Here is a 20,605-nt window from a genome sequence, read left to right as displayed (position 1 = left end):
GGAACTGCTGAGCGCTAACGCCGCCGCATGGCCGCTAGGGGGCGGCCTTGCACCTGCTAATGGGAGTGGTCGTAGCTGCCGAGGGCCTGACTGGGTCTGGGGGTGCGAGCGCGCGTCCGGGGTTCGGGTCCCAGCCTCCCGGAGCGGGGGACACCGCGCCCCGGGGACGTGGTGCGGACAGGCCCTGGGGCTCTGCCATCCCTTGCTCTGGGCTGCACCCGTGGCCTGCGGTGCTCCAGCCAGGACCGTGTCTGGGGCATTGGCTCGGGCGGGGGAGGCTGACTTGCCCCACTCACCCGTGGGGACCTTGGCACCCCCCCCAGAGCGCGCAGCTGGGCCTGAAGCTGGGACGTGCCAGGCGGGAGCGGAGGGGAGGGGTCTCCACACTCGCCAGCTGATGGGAGCTCCGGATGCCCCCGGCAGACGCCTGCCACTAGCCAAGGGGACAACCAGAGCACAAGGGAGGAACATGATGGGGGGTCGGAGGCCCCACCTTTGTGGTGGGCAGCTGGCCTGGCACCACCAGGTGCCCCTGCCCTGCGCCCTCCCCCGCCAGCCCTGTACCTTGTGTGGGTCCCTGGAGGTGAAGCTGTTGCACTCGAGGAAGAAGGGCACCTCAGGGACCAGCTCGTAGACAAAGACTCTTGTGTCGCCCTAAATGCCACAGGGAGGGGGAATCGCGTGAAGGGAGGGTGGGGTGGGTGCATGGGGGGAGGGTGTGGTGGCCATGTGAGGGGAGAGTGAGGTGAGTGTGTGAGGGGAGAACAAGCCAGTCGTGCAAGGGGAGAGAGGGCATCTGTGGGGGGGGGCAGGGTGGCCGTGCGAAGGGAGAACAAGCCAGTCGTGCAAGGGGAGAGAGGGCATCTGTGGGGGGGGGCAGGGTGGCCGTGTGAGGGGAGAACAAGCCAGTCGTGCAAGGGGAGAGAGGGCATCTGTGCGAGGGAGGGCAGGGTGGCCGTGTGAGGGGAGAACAAGCCAGTCGTGCAAGGGGAGAGAGGGCATCTGTGGGGGGGGGCAGGGTGGCCGTGTGAGGGGAGAACAAGCCAGTCGTGCAAGGGGAGAGAGGGCATCTGTGTGGGGGGGGCAGGGTGGCCGTGCGAGGGGAGAACGGGCAGTAGCACAGGACATGGCCAGACCGCGTGCTGCTATGAGGGGAGGAGCCATGTCACCCTGGTGCCAGCAGAGAGGGCAGTGGGTGTTAAGCAGCCCTGCGGGCGGGAGGCAAGGGGCTGAGGTGAGGCTCCCTGGCAAGGGAGCAGAGGCAGCCCAGCCCCAGCCCGGCTGCTGTGGGACGAGCCAGGGAGGGGCTGCAGGGGGGTTGCCTGGGCCAACAGCCTCCCAAGGGGGCCCAGGCCAGGAGCTGCACTCCTGCGCCCTGTGCTGGGAGCCTGCCTCTGTCGGATCCGGGGCCCAGCCCACTGGAGCCTCCTGCCCCAACCGCTCATGGGCACTTATGTCCCTGGGGACGGGCACAGGGGCTGGGACGTGCCACCTGCAGCAGCAGCAGCAGCCGAGGCCGGGCACAGGGGCTGAGCCTTGGGAAGGTGAGGGCCGGCTGAGCCTCCCTCCCCCAGCCACTCGCCTTGCCCGTGAGGAAGACCACGCTGGTGTCCTGGTCGTAGAAGGGGATGAGGATGGAGGGAGACACATCGGTGCCCACCACAGCCAGGGGCCCGGCTGCCAGGGCCGCAGCATCATACAGGGACAGCTGGCGCTCACTGCGGCTGCGGGGAGAGCACAGCACGGCTCAGCACCACCCCTGCCCCTGTCCGGCCTCTGCCAGGGCCCCGGGCGATGCCACAGCAGGCCCCCCACCGGCCAGAGCCCGGCCCAGCGGCCCTGCCCTGCTCGTGGGCCTCCTGCCGCCCCGGCTCTGGTGACACTGGCCCTGCTTAGAGGGGACATCGGAGGAGCAGCCAAGGCCCCTCCAGCACTGCTCACGGAGGGCCAGATCCCCAGGCACCCCCACCCGGACAGCCTGGCCTGGGGGGAGTCCTCTGGGGAGGGGGCAGGTGCCAGGTCCCTCGCTCCGCAGCCTTCCCCTGCAGAGTAGGCGGCACGGCCTGGCTGAGGGCGCCCAGTGGCCTGTCCCTCAGCCAGCCTGCGGGGTTAGCTGCTCTCTCCCCGCCAGAGGTGGCTGCACTGCCAGGACCGGGGCAGGGGAAGTTGATGGGGGACCTGGTGCCAGCCCTTACCTGTCAAAGCCAGACACCAGCAGGTAGCGGCCACCGCAGACCCAGAGCAGCCGTGCCCCACGCATGCCCTCAGGGCCGGGGCCGTCCTGCACGGGGAGAAAGCTGAGACTCAGGCACACCCCCCCGGCTGCCCACAGCTGCCAGGGACCTCCCCCCACGCCGCCCAGTCAGGTTCCCCCAGCAGGCAGCGACCGACCCCTCACCTGCTGCGGCTCCGGGGACTGGCGGGGCACATAGACCCGCACTCGGCCGTCCTTGCTGACCGTGGCCAGCTTCTGGCCGTCTGGACTCCAGGCGAGGCTGAAGATCTGAAAGACACCCGCTGCCAGCGTCAGCCACGGCCTGGCCCCGGGGCCCCGGACCCCAGGTGGGAAGCAGGAAGGGGCCTGGCATGGGGAGCTGCCCACCCCCTCGCCCGCCCCACCTGGTCTCGGTGCCCCCTCAGGCACAGCTCTTCTCTGCCCGCCTGCAGGTCCCAGATCCGCACGCTCATGTCATAGGAGGAGGAGGCCAGGATGTCTGCAGCCAGGGGGTGGAATTTGAGGGAGTAGATCTTCTCCGTGTGACCTGCAGGGAGAGAGGGGAGGTCACGGAGGCCTGGCGCTCCTGGGGAAGGGAGCCAGGGGCCACGGGGTGGGCAGGCCAGGCACTCGAGCCCGCCATGGGCCCAGCGGTGCCCTCCGAGCTACTGCCCATCTGCAGCCGCTCCCACAGCCCTTACCTCTGAGCACAGCCTCAGGCGCCAGCAGCGTCTCCCGCAGCCCTCCAGGGGGGATTCGCCACAGGCGGATCTTGGCATCCTCGCCAGCTGAAGGCAAAGAATGAGCCGGGCGCAGCGTTGGGCACAGCTTCCTGGGAGGCCCCAGGACCCCGAGGGAACGGCCACACTCCCACAGAGACGATCCTATTCTGCACTGCTCCAGGCAGCTGAGTCAGTGGCATCAGCCTCAGGTCACCCGTGGGGAAACTGAGGCAGAGGCCTGGTCTGCAGCAGTGACTGGCCTGTGGCTGCCCAGCTAGCCAATGGGAAAGCTGGGACCAGGACCCAACCCACCTGCCAGGTCCCGATATAACCAGTAGGCCACACTGCCCACGCAGGGATCTCAGGAACCTGCTGCCTCGTGAGGAGGAGGAATGGGCACTGGTGGGACTAGACCTCGATGAAGGGAGGCAGGGAACCGGACTCCATGACCTCCTGGGGTCCCTTCCAGCTCTGTGAGACGGGTAACCCAGGGCTGGGCATCAGGAGATTCTACTCCTGGCTCAGTCCCTGGCTGGCCTGAGGCAGGGAGTGAAACAGTGCCTTAGTTTTCCCACCTGTAAAATGGGACTAGCCAGCCACAACAGGGATGGGGTGGGGGGGTCATTAGTGTCAGGTGCAGTGAAAGACTCATAGGGGGCGGGGGAGGGCCTGGGCAGAGAAGAACCCTGTCCTGTCCTGCCGGCAGCCCAGTGCCCGCACAGCCTGTACCAGCTGGGTGAGGGGCTGGGAGCGGGAGGGGGAGCCCAGATGGAGGAGGAGCTCAAGGGCTCACGCACCGACCGCCAGGCGCTGCGGGTCGAAGGGGTCCCAGCAGAGGTCTGCAACAGGCGTCCCGTTCTCGATGGTGGGGACGGCCGTGTCGGGGAGCCGGCCGGGCTTGGAGAGCTGCAGCAGAGACCCACAGTCAGCTCAGCGCCAGCTTGGTGCCCTCAGCCCCCTGGCCCCCCCACCAGCTCCCCGGCCCCTCAAGCCTCAGCACCGCCCCCTCCTGGCCCGACGTGAGCAGCCAAGATGGCCGTGGTGTGTGAGCGACAGCGCTCCCTAGAGGCTGCCCCCGGGGCGGGATACAGCCCACTACTGCTACAGCCGAGGGAGCACTCCTTTGCACTGGCTGCAGGCCAGGGGCTTTGACACCGCTGCCCACCCCACTGGTGTGAACCCCCCGCCCCGTTGGGCGTGTGCAGGCAGCACCCGCCCCGGGGAGCCCAGCCCCCCAGGTCACGGGCCCAGGGAGCGCAGCCGCGGTGGCTGAGCGAGCCGGGGCTCGGCCCTGGAGGCGTGCCTGGCCCCGGCGCGTGCTCACCTCGAGTACGGCAATCTGCCCACCTGCCGCCAGCAGCGGGACGGCCACGCGCAGCCGGTTGGCGCAGAAGCCGTCGCTCTCGCCGGGCGTGGTGAGGTTCAGCCCCCGGAGGTTGGTGATGTGGGTGCTGTGGGGCAGCACTGTGCCCAGGGCGTGCCGGAACTTGGAGGTGGGCCCTGAGGAAGGAGGGGCAGGAGTGAGGGGTACGGCCCCAGGCCGGGGGCCCACAGAGCTGCCTGGGCACCAGCTGCCTCCTGTGCCCAGCCTCCAGGAAGTGCCCACGAGCCCTGGGCATGGAACTGCCGGGCGCCCGCGCACTCCCGCCTCCCCGGCCGCTCACTTACCCAGAAGGCTCTGCAGGGATTTCTGGCTGGGGCTGGGGGTGCAGCTGGCCGGGCCTGAGCTGGAGGGAGAGCTCAGGGAGCTGGGGGGAGACGAGAGGCCGCTGCCCTCCTGCGGGGAGAACAGAGCCCAAGGGCAGCCAAGGGGTTAAATGGCGCTGGCCAAGGCCCCTAACTCCACCTGCGTCACCAGGCAGGGAGCTGGCCAGAGGGGGTCCCCTGGGAGTCAGCGCGGGTTGGGGGGGTGGCTGGGACAGCCTGACACTGGGCGAGAGGACGGGGGCTGGGCTGAAAGCTGGGGAGCACACGTGGAAGGCAGGACAGACAGAGGCAGAGGGCAGACGCAGGAGCAGGACTGGCACACTGGAGCTGCAGGGGCTGGGGCAGGGCTGGGGCTGGGCTGGGCTGGGGGGCAGAGGTGGGGCGGGATTGGGGGCAGAGGTGGGGCAGGGCTGGTGGACAGGACTGGGGGGCAGAGGTGGGGCAGGGCTGGGGTTGGAGCGGCATGTGGACGTGTGGCACTCAGAGCCTGGCAGGGCCGTGGGATCCAGGACTGATCCCCGCCGCCCCGTGAGCCTTTCCCTGCCTGGCACCAATGCCCCCATTTCTGTGGCTGCCTGCCCCAGTCCCAGCCCCGCCCTCGCTCCCGTGTCCCAGGCAGTGTGTGTCGGGGGACCCAAGGCAGAGCCAGCACTCACACTCCTGTCGGCGTCCCTGGCGGGGGGCCTGCGCTCCTCAGGCTGGGCAGCTGGCGGCTGGGCGGCGGGGATCAGGCAGGAGGTGAAGGTCTCCCGGGGCCGGCAGGCAGGGTTCAGACTCACTTTTGCCACCTGCGGGCCAGCAGCAGAGTCAGCGGCCAGTGCGGCAGCTGCCACCCAACACCCCCCTGTGGGTGCTCCGGAGCCCGCTGGGGGTGGCACTCGCTGGCACAGGCACCCTGGGTGGGCAGGACCTGCAGGGGCCCCGGAGCTGCCACCCCGGCTCAGGGACGGGGGGAAGGATGAGGCGCTGGCCACGGCACGGAGAGCTGCCCCAGCGGTGAGCAGCCTCCAGGTGGCAGCACAGCCCTGGCCCCGACTGGGGGAGAGGCCCGTGCCCCAGCACTGGTGTGGGGGGGAGATAACACCCCCAGCACCAACGGGGCACTGGAGAGAGCTGGAGAAGTGCTTCTCCTGGGGCACCGCGGGGCCACGTCTCCAAAGCCGGCAGCTGGGTGGGTACCTGCTTGCTGTCCCCGGCCCACCAGCCCTGCGCCGAGGCGGCGGGGACGGGCCCGGGGCAGTCCGGGAACAGATCTGCGTGGAACTCCTGCAGGGACTGGAGAGACACAGGCTGTAAGCGGCGCTGGGCCTGGCCAGGGAAGGGCTGGCACGACCCCGCCCCACAGGACCAACGCTGGGAGCACCAGCCCCGAGGGGGCCTCCCTTGGGCTCGCCCTCCAGCACCCCCCCAGCAGCTGCCCGGCTGGGTGAGGGAGCTGGCAGGACACAGTCCAGTCCCGCGCCCTGCTGTGGTCTCGCGACCTCTCCCCTCAGGGACCTGTGGGTATCCAGCCACCCCAGAGCTCTCCCCAGCAGGCGACACGCCCGTGGGCCTGCAGGCGCTTCGCTCCCCTCCTCCTCGCCGGGCCCTGCGGATGGCCCCGCGCCCCTTCGGCGCTGCCCATCGCCCTCGGCTCTGGGCCCCGGCCCTTGGCACCGGAGGCTCAGGGCTGGTGTCCCCGCTGGGCGGGCGATGGGAGCTGTGGGCACAGCTCTGCCCCAGGCTCGCGGGCCTGTTCCAGCAGACACAGCTCCCGGGGAGGGGCCCCGGGGTGAGGGCACCTGAGGCCTTATCTTCAGAAGTGCTGAGCCCCAGATCGCCGCCTGAGAGGCGGGATGCCGCGGGGGCAGACGCTCTGAATGACACAGCCCAGCTCTGATGGGCCGGACGCAGAGCGATCCCTAACCCACCCCGCGCTGGACAGGGTGCACTGGCACAGCCCTGCCCACCTCACCCCGCGGGGCCCCGCCCCCCACCTGCCCCGCCCCCGTCTCACCTCGCGGGGCCCCACCCGTCTCACCTCGCGGGGCCCCGCCCCCGTCTCACCTTGCGGGGAATGGTGTAGCTGACGGGCACGATGAAACTGTCCGTCAGCTGCAGGACTCTCAGCACCTCGCAGGACATGACGTCCAGCGCCAGCTTCGGCACCAGGGCGGCGCCCTTGGCCTTGCCCTCCGTCAGGCACTGGCTCACTGCAGGGAGTGGCGGCTGCGTGAGCTGGGGGGGGGAAGCGCCCGGCCGCTCCGGGCCCCAGCGGGTGTTTGCTGGTGCCAGGGGGAGGACACAGACCCCAGCCCTGCCAGGCCCCCGGCGGGCACAGGCCTTGCCACGGCGGGCCGCTCTGCCCCACGGCAGCCTGGGTGTGGGCGTGGAGGCCGGTCATGCCCTCAGCCCCAGCACGGCCTCGCGGGCCGGTTACGCTCAGCGCCTGTGCCCAGCCAGTGCCCGAGCAGCCAAGCCGGGGCCTGGGACCCCTCCTGCCCCCCGGGTGCCTGGCCCTCCAGCCCACCTCCCAGCTCTGCCAGCCACCGCCCTACGCCGGCCTCTCATGCCTCTGGTCGCACGCAGCTGGGGGATCCCCTGGCTGCAGGCCGGCACCGCTCGTGGTGCTACCTCATGCAGCCTGTGGGCTGCCCCCATGCCGCGCCCGACTCTCCCAGCTCCCTGTTTGCTGGGCTCCCCCAGCGTGGCCCTGTGCGCCCGGCAGGCACAGCAACCGGACAGCAGGCCTCCTCCCCGGTGCTCCCGGCTCCTGCCCGCCCTGCCTCAGCCCCCGGACTGGGTCCCCACCGCATCGCCCAGCTCCCAGCGTGCTGCAGGGGATCCTGCTGAGCGGCCCCTGCCTGTAGCACCCTGGGCGGCAGACCGAACGCCTGGGCACTGCGCCGCCAGCCGGGCTGGGCTCTCACCCAGTCCCTGGCCCCAGCTCAGCCCTTGCCTCAACCCCACGCCGTCGTGGGACGTGTTACAGGCGCTCACAGGTGGGTCACCGCCGCACCTCAGCCTGGGGGAGCGTGAGGGGCAGCCAGGGGCAGGCTGCTTCCGAGAGCCAGGCCCTGTGGAGGTGGGGCAGGGAGGCGTGGGCAGCCAGGCACGGTACTCACCCTGCGTCAGGGCTGGCAGCGAGGGGCACACTTCCAGGCAGTAGAGAAGACTCTCGCCCTGAAACAGAGAAGATGGCAGAGCTGCAAGGCCCCCAGGCCTGGGCAGGCACAGGAGGGACACTCCCCCTCACACCCTGGGCAGGGAGCAGGAGCCTCCAGTGACAGTGAAATTCTGCTGCCTGCACCCCCGGAGGATGGAGCAGGACCCCTCCGCGGCGACGCCCCACGGCAGAGCACCGGCAATGCAGCCAGCCTCACCTCCGGGGGAGCAGAGGGGCCCGGGACAAAGGGGTCGTGCTCAGCAGAGCCCCGCGGAGAGAAGTGGGGGAGCACCCTCCTGGCTGGCACGCGCTGGGGTGAAAGTCACGGGGCCCCCAAGCCCAGCCCAGCCGCCCAGTGAGCACGCCTACAGCCCCGTCCCCGCCCCTGCAACACTCACCAGCCCAGCCACTACCAGGAGTCCAGTGTCGGGGTCCAACAGCGGGATTGAGGGGCTGCAAGACAAAGGGACATGGTGGGGGGGCACTCAGGGCCAGGCCTATGGGTCAGCCGCCAAACCCACAAGGGAACCCCGGTTCTCCATCAGCCCGTGGGACTGGCCCTCCGCTAGTGTGCGGATGCGATGCAACTCCCCAAGGCCCAGAGCGCTTTCCCCCCAGGCCCAGCTTCGGCACAGCCCCCCAGGGCCCAGGGCGTGTTCCTACCTAGGCCCAGATCCAGCACAGCCCCCCAGGGCTCAGGGCATGTTCCCACCTAGGCCCAGCTCCAGCACAGCCCCCTGGGCCCAGGGCGTGTTCCCACCTAGGCCCAGCTCCGGCACAGCTCCCCAGGGCCCAGGGCGCGTTCCCCACTAGGCCCAGCTCTGGCACAGCCCCCCAGGGCCCAGGGCGTGTTCCCCCCTAGGCCCAGCTCCGGCACAGCTCCCCAGGGCCCAGGGCGTGTTCCCCCCTAGGCCCAGCTCCCCAGGGCCCAGGGCGTGTTCCCCCCTAGGCCCAGCTCCGGCACAGCTCCCCAGGGCCCAGGGCGCGTTCTCACCTAGGCCCAGCTCCAGCACAGCTCCCCAGGGCACAGGGCGTGTTCCCCCCTAGGCCCAGCTCCAGCACTGCCCCCAGGGCCCAGGGCGTGTTCCCCCCTAGGCCCAGCTCTGGCACAGCTCCCCAGGGCCCAGGGTGTGTTCCCACCTAGGCCCAGCTCCAGCACAGCTCCCCAGGGCCCAGGACGTGTTCCCAACTAGGCCCAGCTCCAGCACAGCCCCCAGGGCCCAGGGCGTGTTCCTACCTAGGCCCAGCTCCAGCACAGCCCCCTGGGCCCAGGGCGTGTTCCCACCTAGGCCCAGCTCCGGCACAGCTCCCCAGGGCCCAGGGCGTGTTCCCCCCTAGGCCCAGCTCCGGCACAGCTCCCCAGGGCCCAGGGCGTGTTCCCACCTAGGCCCAGCTCCGGCACAGCTCCCCAGGGCACAGGGCGTGTTCCCCCCTAGGCCCAGCTCCGGCACAGCTCCCCAGGGCACAGGGCGTGTTCCCACCTAGGCCCAGCTCCGGCACAGCTCCCCAGGGCCCAGGGCGTGTTCCCACCTAGGCCCAGCTCCGGCACAGCCCCCTGGGCCCAGGGCGTGTTCCCCCCTAGGCCCAGCTCCGGCACAGCTCCCCAGGGCCCAGGGCGTGTTCCCACCTAGGCCCAGCTCCAGCACAGCCCCCTGGGCCCAGGGCGTGTTCCCCCCTAGGCCCAGCTCCGGCACAGCCCCCAGGGCCCAGGGCGTGTTCCCCCCTAGGCCCAGCTCTGGCACAGCCCCCCAGGGCACAGGGCGTGTTCCCAACTAGGCCCAGCTCTGGCACAGCTCCCCAGGGCGTGTTCCCCCCTAGGCCCAGCTCCGGCACAACTCCCCAGGGCCCAGGGCGTGTTCCCACCTAGGCCCAGCTCCAGCACAGCTCCCCAGGGCCCAGGGCGTGTTCCTACCTAGGCCCAGCTCCGGCACAGCTCCCCAGGGCCCAGGGCGTGTTCCCAACTAGGCCCAGCTCTGGCAAAGCTCCCCAGGGCCCAGGGCGTGTTCCCAACTAGGCACAGCTCCAGCACAGCTCCCCAGGGCCCAGGGCGTGTTCCCAACTAGGCACAGCTCCAGCACAGCCCCCAGGGCCCAGGGCGTGTTCCTACCTAGGCCCAGCTCCAGCACAGCCCCCTGGGCCCAGGGCGTGTTCCCACCTAGGCCCAGCTCCGGCACAGCTCCCCAGGGCCCAGGGCGTGTTCCCCCCTAGGCCCAGCTCTGGCACAACTCCCCAGGGCCCAGGGCGTGTTCCCCCCTAGGCCCAGCTCTGGCACAGCCCCCCAGGGCCCAGGGCGTGGTCCCCCCTAGGCCCAGCTCTGGCACAGCTCCCCAGAGCCCAGGGCGTGTTCCCCCCTAGGCCCAGCTCCCCAGGGCCCAGGGCGCGTTCCCCACTAGGCCCAGCTCTGGCACAGCCCCCCAGGGCCCAGGGCGTGGTCCCCCCTAGGCCCAGCTCTGGCACAGCTCCCCAGAGCCCAGGGCGTGTTCCCCCCTAGGCCCAGCTCCCCAGGGCCCAGGGTGTGTTCCCCCCTAGGCCCAGCTCTGGCACAGCTCCCCAGGGCACAGGGCATGTTCCCAACTAGGCCCAGCTCTGGCACAGCTCCCCAGGGCCCAGGGCGTGTTCCCCCCTAGGCCCAGCTCCGGCACAGCTCCCCAGGGCCCAGGGCGTGTTCCCCCCTAGGCCCAGCTCTGGCACAGCTCCCCAGGGCACAGGGCGTGTTCCCAACTAGGCCCAGCTCTGGCAAAGCTCCCCAGGGCACAGGGCGTGTTCCCCCCTAGGCCCAGCTCTGGCACAGCCCCCCAGGGCCCAGGGCGTCTTCCCCCCTAGGCCCAGCTCCAGCACAGCCCCCAGGGCCCAGGGCGTGTTCCCCCCTAGGCCCAGCTCTGGCACAGCTCCCCAGGGCCCAGGGCGCGTTCCCCACTAGGGCCCAGCTCCGACACAGCTCCCCAGGGCCCAGGGCGTGTTCCCCACTAGGGCCCAGCTCTGACACAGCTCCCCAGGGCCCAGGGCGTGTTCCCCACTAGGGCCCAGCTCTGACACAGCTCCCCCTTTTCGTCTCAGCTTCAGGCCAGCAGAAGGCCCATCCCCAGGGGTGCGTGGCATGGCCAGCTGCTAGCCCTCCACACAGGAGCCTTCCTGAGAGCACTGGGGCAGCCCAGGTGATTCGGGAGCTGACAGCCAGACCGACAGCTTGTGCCCAGGCTGGAAATAGATTTGTTCGTCTTTCAGGTGCTCCGGGACTGCTCGTTTCTTTGTGAAACGATTCCTGGAAGTGACGGCTCCAGCGTCAGCTCCCTCCATGTCACCTGCTCCTGCCCCCCCTGCCCCAAGCCCAGCTCCTCACACACCTCTGATTATCCTCTCATCCTGCTCCTGGACTGGCAGGACATCCGGGCACCACCTGGCAGCACAGCGCTCCCCCCCGCCAGGCCCCCAGCACAGACGGGGGGTCAGGCTCCGCTAGGGCGGGCCCAGAGCTTTCAAGCACTGTGGTGCCAGGGCCGCAGTGTGGCGGGACTCCCCGGATGGAGCCGGGCACCGCTGGGCCAGAGAGAACCTGGCCTGCCTGGTTTTGTGCCGGGCTCGTCCTCACCAGGAGAGGTGCGGGGGGAGTCCCCAGCCCCGCCTTGCCTGGGGCGGTGAGAACGCTGCGCAGCCCTGTCTGCCTCCCGCTGATTTATGGCTTCCCATGGCATAACCCTTTAATATACAACCCCCGGCCTGACGTGTTTACAGTGGCCTCTCCTGGAACCTGTCTGCTGGGAACTCGCTGATGCCTGGGAACATCTGCCCCCGGGTGCTGATTTACAGACCTGCTGGATCCAGTTGCAGTCCCCCGCCGGCCCTCCCCTGCCTGGGGCTGGGACTCAGGCTCCTGCACTCCAGCCACGCCCAGGCTGGGCCGCTGCCAGGCACTAGAGACGCTGCCATGGCTTGGCCTGCATCTGGGCAGGACCACCACGGGGCAGCTGTGCCCCCCAGCCCTGGCAGGAAGGAGGGTGGAAGGCTGCCCGCGGGGAGCTGAGTGTGCAGGTCTCAGCCCGTCTCCCAGCCCCCAGACAGGTATGAGCTGGGCAGGGGTAGTGCAGGACAGATCACCCTCCAGGGTGGGCCCCCAGTTCCCTGCCTGTCTGGGCTCCCGGGGCAGTGGCCTGGCGAGGGTGACGGCTCTCTGCTGGCAGCCCCTCCCTGTTCCCCGGTCCCACCCTTAGCCCTGGAGAGCACCCGGCTTAGCTTTGGCCCACCGGAGCAGGACTGACTACCCAGAGAGGCAGGGCCCTGGTGCCAGCACAGCCCCGCCCCCCATGCCAGCAGTACCCGCATGGAGCAGCGCCCAAGGCTGGTGCGTGGCCGTGCTGGCGCGGCAGTTTCCAAACACGAGGCAGGAGAGCAGAATGCACTGCTGGGCCCCCCACCACTGTGCCCGGCGTGCTGGCCAGCAGAGCCGGTGCCGCCCAGCTGATTGGCAGGCCAGCATTTACTCCCTACTCAGATGTGCCCCACTCCTGCAGGGGGCTGCGGCTGGGGAGGTGATCTGGTTACCTAACCCGATGGGACCTGCCAGGCCAGCAGATGGAGATCAGCGCCGGGGCGGGGCCTGATGTATCCTACACCTGCTGCCAACCCCGTGCCCAGCACCTCGCTCCCTCCGTCCCGCACCTGTGCTCCCAGTCCTCTGCGTCCGCCCATGCCCACTGCCGGCCAGGCTTGCATCCAGGGCCCTCTGCCTGCAGGCTACAGGAGTTAAACCAGCCCCAGTCTGGTGCCCCACAGCTCTGACCCACAGCCCCCATACGCCACACAGCTGCTGGGGCAGGGCCTGGCTGCCCCTCAGGGCGTGTACAGTGCCCAGCCTTGGCACCACCATAATTATTAGCTCATACATCTACTGAACGTACAGCACACGGCACGTGGGCTCTGAGGCCCTAGGTGCTATCACAAGATGTCTAATAACTGTACAGCCCCCAGCACATGGGGCTGGCACCTGTAGACACTACCGTAACACATCTAATAACAGGCTACTCCCCAGCACACGGATCCTGGTGCCCCTAGGCATACCATAATCCATCTAATAGCTGTAATAACTCTGAGACCATCCCCGGGTCGGGCCGCTCACCAGAGTGCATGTGAGAAAGGACCCGAGCAAGCCCCTGGCGCCCCTTCTGGACTCTCCGGCCCGTGTGTGTGGGCAGCCCAGGCTGGAGGGCTTCTGGCACAGGATTTTTGAGGCTCGTGGGCTGGAGAACTGGGTGTCCCCAAAGCAAACGTGGCCGCCGGTGAGCAGTACAGCCTCAGCCACCGGCCATTTCCCAGGCGCCGTCATTGCGGCCAGTGCTGGGCAGCCGGGAACAGCCGCGGGGGCAGAGCTCCCGGGCGGGGGGAGCGTGCGCATGTGCGACTCCCATTCAGAGTGACCTCTGCCTGCCAAGTTAGCACACAGAGCGACAGCCCTACAGGCTGGGGATTTCCCTCGATTCCCCAGGGCAGTAACGCTCCCGAGGCTGCCCCCGGGCACAGCAGGGCAGAGCAGGGCAGAGGCTGCAGCTGGCTGTGTGCCAGGACGCAGAAGTTACTTGTGTTCAGCTGTGCCCTGGTGGCTGGAGCTGTGTCCTTGGCCCATGCTGGAGAGGCTGTGGGATCTGTACAGAATGGGGCCAGGGGACGGGGGGGGGCACCAATTTATTGCCTCTCCCCTCGGCATCACAGCCCCCTGACCACCCACCCTCGGGCGCAGTCTGCAGAGGGAGCCACTTGGGAGCCAGCAGGTCCCACAGACGTGGCTGGGATTGTGCCCTCTGCCAGTTCTGCCCCCAGCTCAGCATGGGGCGGGTACTATGGGGCAGGGAGAGATGAGGCTGGGAGCCCTCTCCAGCCCAATGGGCGGTCACCAGTGGGGCAGGAGAGGTGGGACCAGCAGCTCAGCACCACTCAGAGCCCAGGACCTATGGCAGGCGGGGGTCCAGGGCTGCGCACAAGTTTGTGGGGCAGGGACAGGGCCTTTAGCAGTGCTCTGGGCTGCTGGCTAAAGGGGAGTCAGCTGACAGCCCCCAGCACACAGACCAGGGGATCCCCAGCCCTGACTCCTCAGACAGGCCTGCCTGGTCCCTTCCCACCTTCTGGGCCTGCCCTTTGTCTCAGCAGTTCCCCTGAGTCGGACACCTCTGTTGGGTCCCACCAACGTGCTCGGCTGCAGCAGCGTAGCGTGGCGAGGCCCCACAGCACCAGGCCAGAACCCCAGCGCGTCCAAATTCGGACACTGAGACCGAGCGCGGAAAGCGGAAGGGCGGAGGCCACGAGCCAGGCGATGTCGGCCGAAGCACTTGGACTGCCAGCCGGGTGTGGAACATGACCACAGAACGGCAGGTCTGCCAAGGCAAGAGAAGGAGGGAAGAGACGGAACTGGAGATGCAGCTCCTCTCAACCGCGAAGCGGGAATCTCCCCCGCCTGTAGCAGGGCTGGTGTGTCGGAGGCGGGAGCAGCTGCCTGCTCAGACCGGGAGAAGGTTTTCTCTAGCCACAGGAAGGTGGAAAATTGCTCTTTGTCTGCAAATGCAGTTTCTGGACGTCTGTGTAACGTCTCTGAAGCGCAGCTGGAAGCAGATCAAGCCCAGCGAGAGCGCCTCTGTCGGGGAAAGGTTTCTGTAGCGCAGCTGGCAGCTGATGCTCAGGTTGAAGCCCTAACGGAGGGAGAAAAGGTGGGTTTGGGGTGGGCTGGTGGCTAGCGACGCCTGCGGAAGCGTCCAGCTCGAAGTAGCTCAGGGGGCCGAGCCGAGCCAGCGTTTGAAAGAAAAGCAGCTTCAGTTGTTTGCCTGCTCTAAATAGCAGAGTGTGTGCTGGAGGAGAACCCTCCTCCAGCTCTTTGTCTGGAAAGCAGGCAAGGGGCCTGCAGCCCAGGGGGTGGGCTTGCAAATGGATTGGTTGTCTCAGAGTTGATTCTGGATGCAACTGAAGCCCAGGACGGGAACGGCGCGAAGTCGTGGCTGCTGGGGAGAATGCAACTAGCTTGAGTTTGGTTGGTATCAATACCAAAGCCGCAGAGCCCGAGCGTTTGAGTGCTTCTGTTTTGCCCGTTGCTGGTGTGTCGTTGGGTAGGGATGGGGCAACTTTGTCCCATCAAGTTGAACTCAGCCCAGGCCCAAGGAAAGCACAGAGACAATCAGCTGCTACTCCCCGGCAGCATGGAAACTTGAAAGAAGGAGGGAAGCGTCCCTAGCTGACCCGTGTTGAGCCTGTCACCCACATGGTGCCAGCCAGCAAAGCCGCAAAGGGAAGGAGAGGGCCTCTAGAGAGCCCGTCCCTTTGTCTGAAAGGGGGTTGCGTCAAACCCTGCTGATGAGCCCGAGATGACACGGGGTGGAAGTGAAACTCAGGAGCTGGTGGTGATGCGGCAGAGTGACGCTTCTGTGGAGCAAGATCAAGGTGAATGGCTGCTTAAAGCCCCTAAGCAGATGCGCTCCTGTAGCAGGTTTTTGCAGGCCCTTTTCTGTAATGAGGGGCCTGGGGGTGGTTGGATTAAGGCAGATCAGGAAGAATTTCTGTGTGTCGAAGGCAACGGTGTAATGGTGAAGACGCTTGTTTCAGTTCCTGACATCCGCGGTGCTTCTGGTGGCAAAGGAGCCACGGGCTTCGGTTTGCAAAGATTCCGTTGGGATAACGTCGAGCGGGTTTTGGATGACGACCATCGAGGAAGTTGAACGGTGGTGAGCAGGTGGCTGTGCTAGGCCGGCGCTCCGAGAAGACACTGGTGCTGGGTCACAAAGGTCTGTTTCAGGTTCCGAGAACACGGCGCGGGCAGGTAAACGCTCATCTCTGGGCCGTCTGGGGGGCTCGGCGTCAGATTCCACGTGGAAGCAGAGACTGGCCATGGAAGGACAAAAGACCTGGGAGTCTGGGAAAGGAGCCAGTGTCTGCGTTGCAGGGCAGGGGACACGCCGGCCACTGGACTGTGTCAGGCAAGAGAGCTCAGGGCTCGGCCCCCTGGGCCGGGGAGGAAGGAAGACACCTGTGGCAAACAGGCACTGGTTGGCTTCTGGGCTGGCTTGGGGCCTGGAAGCGGAGCCCACCCGCCTTGGGCTGGGACTGTGCTGTGCTCAGCACTCCATCCTGAACTGGATGGTCTCAGGAGCGTCCCAGGATGGCTGGCAGGGACGGGAGGGGACCGGCCCTGCTGGAGTAGGGACAGGCCTTTGCCTGGGCAGCTGGCTAGAGGGGAGCCAGCTGGCAGCCCCCCGGCCCCCAGGCTCCAGCGGGGAAGCTCCTCAGACAGGTCTGGCTGGTCTGGTCCCACCGGCTAGGCAGGCACAGAGAGGCCCTGTGCCTGGCTGCTGTGTGGCCAGGCCTGAACACGAGCAGCCCAGCCACAGGAGCCGGACAAATCATAACCAGGGGCTGTGCGCAGGGGAGGGGGTGCTGCTTCCATGGGCTACACCCTGCTAGCCCAGGAGGGGGGCCTCGTCACTCCAGAGCCACCGCTGAGGCTGTTCTGGGGGGCAGGCACCCACCCCTGCCAGCCATGCCCAGGCTGGGCTCAGGTCAGCCTGGCACCAGCAGGCACCAGAGCCGAGGCACACAGCCAGTGCAGGCCTGCAGGCTCAGGCAGGGCTTAACCCCCTCTCCTGAGCCCCCAGTGGCCTCTGAGCTCACCCCTGCCCCCACCAGACAAACGTCCCTCCCTAGAGCCAGGACGGCCGCTTGGGGTGTACAGAACCTCCCCCAGCAGCCTGCTGGGTTAGCTCCCTGGACTTTGCCGCCCAGCCTGCGGAGGCCCACGGGGATGCTGAAATGCAGGAGGGGCCAGGGGAGAACAACAAGGCCCTAAAGCTGGAAGAGGGCACGGCTAATCAGCACCACTGTTTACCTAAGATAGGGGCAGGGGAACCAACGCAACCTGCTGCTTCAAAGAGAACAAAGGGGCAATATAGAAGTTCTGGCCTGACCTTTTGTGGCTGGAAGGGAGGGGAGGGGAGGGGAGCGGGGGCGGGGAGGTGTGCTGCCAGTCTGCACTGGCTCTGGACTGCGAAGGGGACCCAGCTGTCCAGAACAGAGGCTTGCTGTGGGCCAGCCCCCAGCCCTATGCGGGGGGCACATGGGACCTGAATTGCATGACATTGTATCTCCCAGGCCAGCCCAGGGGCTCTGGTTATTTCTGTCGGTGGTCAGTAGAGCCCATTTACCGTACTGCCCCAGAAGGGTCCCTCTAATGTTTAGCATCCATGGGCAGAATAAATTTTATTATGTGCACCGAGGCATGGCTGGATGTGCACCACCAATAGAAACACAGGCCGCCAGCTGAGGGTGCGCTGCTAATCAGCTGGACGGTCCCTGAATCTCTGCTGGGTGGCCGTCCCAGCGCCTAGCTTCCAGGGAACACCGGTACCCAACCCCACGGGACCCGTTTCCGGCTGACTCTCGCTGCTCTCTGAGACCGTTAATGGGAAGCTGACTTTAGGTTTACCGCACCCAGGAGGCATCTGGGGGCTTCTGTCTTTAGGAAAGGGAGCGACTTTCTCTGAACAAGGACCAGGGACTTCCAGATTTGGGGCAAGAAGGGAGAGTTGAATTCCCCCCACATGATTTCATGGCTCCCCAGTTCCACCCCCACCCGCTTCCACGGTGGGAGACGAGCAAGGCAGCGTCAGCCGCCATAGGGCAACGGCGGCGGCGAAGGCGCACGATCAGCCTGCCGAGGCACCAGCCCCTTGGGGTAGGCACACCTCTCTGCAGGCAATGGTTTCAGGCTCTCTGTGACCCAGGCAGACTTTGCCACATATTTGCCACCTCATTACACCTCCACCTCATCAATATATAAAAAGAACATTTTTGGTGATTCACACCACCAGCTGATCAGAGCACACGCAGGGCCTGGCTGTTCAGCGGCCCCCATGTTCCCCTCCAGAGGTGGCCGCATTCAGCGACCCTGACCCTAGAAAGAGCATGGTGGGCTCCTACAAGAAATGCACGACAAAGCGGCTTCCGAGTCAGCAAATCCTGAGTCTCCCAGCAGGGTCTTAGCACTGGCCAGGAGCCATTCAGCCCCATCTTGCTCCCCTGGCTGAGCAGCACCACAAGGCATGCAGGGGAGCTGCAGGGCACCAGGGATGCAGGAGGCGGGACAGATCCCCCCCAACCGGTGCCTGGCAAAGCACAGGGAAAGCCCAGGAATGGCAGTAGAGCAGGACGAAGTGGCCTACATTCGCCTGGGTGACTAGCAGACCTAGCAGGGGCTGCATTTGTATGGGGCAGCCAGGGGTGTGGGGCACAGAGGGGAAGGGCACCTGAGCCAGGCCACCAGGATCAGCCAGGGAAAAGCACCTGCACCGGCACCACCTGTTCTGCTGGTTCTGCGGGGAAGTGCCCCACCTGGCCAGATTATGGCCACATTCATCAGGTTCCTGGCCTGCTTCCAAACTGCAGCGAATGCCAGTCTGAGCAAGGGGCCAGGGCAGGAGGGGAGCGGGGGGGTTCATCTCCTCCAGCTGTGTGGGGGTCTCAGCACCAGACACCTCCACCCTTTCTCTGCCAGCCCCGGCAGCTTTCCCCAGCTTTCTGGCTGGGGGTGATGCTGAGCTGCTGGCGGGGCAGGCAGCCGAACTCCGGCTGCCCAGCGGAAATATACCGCCTGGGCCCATGCTAAGCAGGGCTCGAAGCCAAAGGAGCGCCTGGCCCCTGGTTTGCGCTGCACGGTCCGGGTGCATTTCAATCCGGTTTCGACAGCTATTGGCACGACCAGGTCTGCAAACACTGCCCACGTTAATCCGCCTGCTGTGTGTGCCAAGAACGCGGCCTGTGGGGCCAGGGCCGGGTACCACAGCCTGGCTGCCACATAGCGCCTGGCGCTGCCCAAGCGCCCGCTCTCCCCCAGCGCCCTCGTGCAATCAGCTGCGGCTCCTGCAGATTCCTCCCCGTAGGCCCAGCTCCCAAGCTGCCCTCTGGGGCTCTGGGCAGGCGACCCAGGGCCCCTGGAGCAGGGGCAGCTGCAGACAGCAGGAGGGTGCTCATGCAGCCCCAGCCATGTGCCAGTCGTGTGCCACAGCGCTCATGACCTGGTCCAGCCAACCGCTGGCCTCCCTGTACCGCCTGCCAGCAAGCACCAAGCGCCACTGCCAGGGGCACAGGGCAGCAGCAGCCAATGACGGGGAACAAATCTGCACACCACCTACCGGGGGGACCCTCTCTCAGGGCAGATGCAACACAGGGAAGAGTCCGACAGCCCCCTGAAAAACTACCTCGCTCCCAGGCAGCCCCTCCTCGAAGAATCTCACAGGCTCGGGGTGCGGGGGGACACAGAAGACTGCGGGGATCGGGGTGGACCCCAGAGCTGGTGGGGGGTAATAGAGGCTGACCCCAGGGCCAGAGGGATTGAGGCTGGCCACTGTAGTGGCGCAGTTGGGGTAGGTATTGGGCTCATAAAGTGGGGGTCAGGTAACTCCAGGGCTGTGGCAATCGGGCTCAGTAAGGGGGGGGGGTCGGTGTAACCCCAGGGCTAGGGGGATCAGGGCTCAGTGGAGAGGCTGGTGTAACTCCAGGGCTGGGGGGATCGGGGCTCACTAAGTGGGGGGTCAGTGTAACCCCAGGGCTGGGGGGATCAGGGCTCAGTGGAGAGGTTGGTGTAACCCCAGGGCTGGGGGGATCGGGGCTCAGTAAGGGGGGTCAGTGTAACCCCAGGGCTGGGGGGATCGGGGCTCAGTGAGGGGGGTCGGTGTAACTCCATGGCTGGGGGGATTGGGGCTCAGTGGGGGGGTTGTTGTAACCCCAGGGCTGGGGGGATCGGGGCTCAGTAAGCGGGGTCGGTGTAACCCCACGGCTGGGGGGATCGGGGCTCAGTGGGGGGTTGGTGTAACCCCAGGGCTGGGGGGATCGGGGCTCAGTAAGGGGGGTCAGTGTAACCCCAGGGCTGGGGGGATCGGGGCTCAGTAAGCGGGGTCGGTGTAACCCCACGGCTGGGGGGATCAGGGCTCAGTGGGGGGTTGGTGTAACCCCACGGCTGGGGGGATCGGGGCTCAGTAAGGGGGGTCGGAGTAACCCCAGGGCTGGGGGGATCGGGGCTCAGACGGGGGGTCGGTGTAACCCCAGGGCTGGGGGGATCGGGGCTCAGACGGGGGGTTGGTGTAACCCCACGGCTGGGGGGATCGGGGCTCAGTGGTGGGGTCGGTGTAAGCCCAGGGCTGGGGGGATCAGGGCTCAGACGGGGGGTCGGTGTAACCCCACGGCTGGGGGGATCGGGGCTCAGTGGCGGGGTCGGTGTAACCCCACGGCTGGGGGGATCGGGGCTCAGACGGGGGGTCGGTGTAAGCCCAGGGCTGGGGGGATCGGGGCTCAGACGGGGGGTCGGTGTAACCCCACGGCTGGGGGGATCGGGGCTCAGTGGCGGGGTCGGTGTAAGCCCAGGGCTGGGGGGATCGGGGCTCAGACGGGGGGTCGGTGTAAGCCCAGGGCTGGGGGGATCGGGGCTCAGACGGGGGGTCGGTGTAACCCCACGGCTGGGGGGATCGGGGCTCAGTGGCGGGGTCGGTGTAAGCCCAGGGCTGGGGGGATCGGGGCTCAGACGGGGGGTCGGTGTAACCCCACGGCTGGGGGGATCGGGGCTCAGTGGCGGGGTCGGTGTAAGCCCAGGGCTGGGGGGATCGGGGCTCAGTAAGGGGGGTCGGTGTAAGCCCAGGGCTGGGGGGATCGGGGCTCAGACGGGGGGTCGGTGTAAGCCCAGGGCTGGGGGGATCGGGGCTCAGACGGGGGGTCGGTGTAACCCCACAGCTGGGGGGATCGGGGCTCAGTGGCGGGGTCGGTGTAAGCCCAGGGCTGGGGGGATCGGGGCTCAGACGG

The 20,605-nt window shown here is 67.5% G+C and overlaps 1 protein-coding gene across 3 annotated transcripts in view; it reads right to left on the bottom strand.

The window, feature by feature from the left end:
• The window catches only part of CORO7 (coronin 7), a 92,843-nt gene that overhangs the window by 5,655 nt on the left and 66,583 nt on the right, over positions 1-20,605 (bottom strand). For all 3 annotated transcript variants that reach the window (XM_075010356.1, XM_075010358.1, XM_075010357.1), the window contains exons 10-23: positions 8,188-8,242; positions 7,749-7,806; positions 6,691-6,836; positions 5,824-5,919; positions 5,301-5,432; positions 4,606-4,714; positions 4,262-4,437; positions 3,735-3,843; positions 2,917-3,003; positions 2,620-2,762; positions 2,399-2,503; positions 2,196-2,281; positions 1,583-1,724; positions 565-654 (exon numbers count right to left, since the gene is read on the bottom strand). In XM_075010356.1, the coding sequence (XP_074866457.1) occupies positions 565-654; positions 1,583-1,724; positions 2,196-2,281; positions 2,399-2,503; positions 2,620-2,762; positions 2,917-3,003; positions 3,735-3,843; positions 4,262-4,437; positions 4,606-4,714; positions 5,301-5,432; positions 5,824-5,919; positions 6,691-6,836; positions 7,749-7,806; positions 8,188-8,242 (1,534 nt within the window). The remainder of the gene's footprint in view (positions 1-564; positions 655-1,582; positions 1,725-2,195; positions 2,282-2,398; positions 2,504-2,619; positions 2,763-2,916; positions 3,004-3,734; positions 3,844-4,261; positions 4,438-4,605; positions 4,715-5,300; positions 5,433-5,823; positions 5,920-6,690; positions 6,837-7,748; positions 7,807-8,187; positions 8,243-20,605) is intronic.

Source organism: Carettochelys insculpta, chromosome 16 (genome assembly GCF_033958435.1).
Source record: "Carettochelys insculpta isolate YL-2023 chromosome 16, ASM3395843v1, whole genome shotgun sequence".
Lineage (NCBI taxonomy): Eukaryota > Metazoa > Chordata > Testudines > Carettochelyidae > Carettochelys > Carettochelys insculpta.
This window is presented reverse-complemented; position numbering and strand designations above follow the sequence as displayed.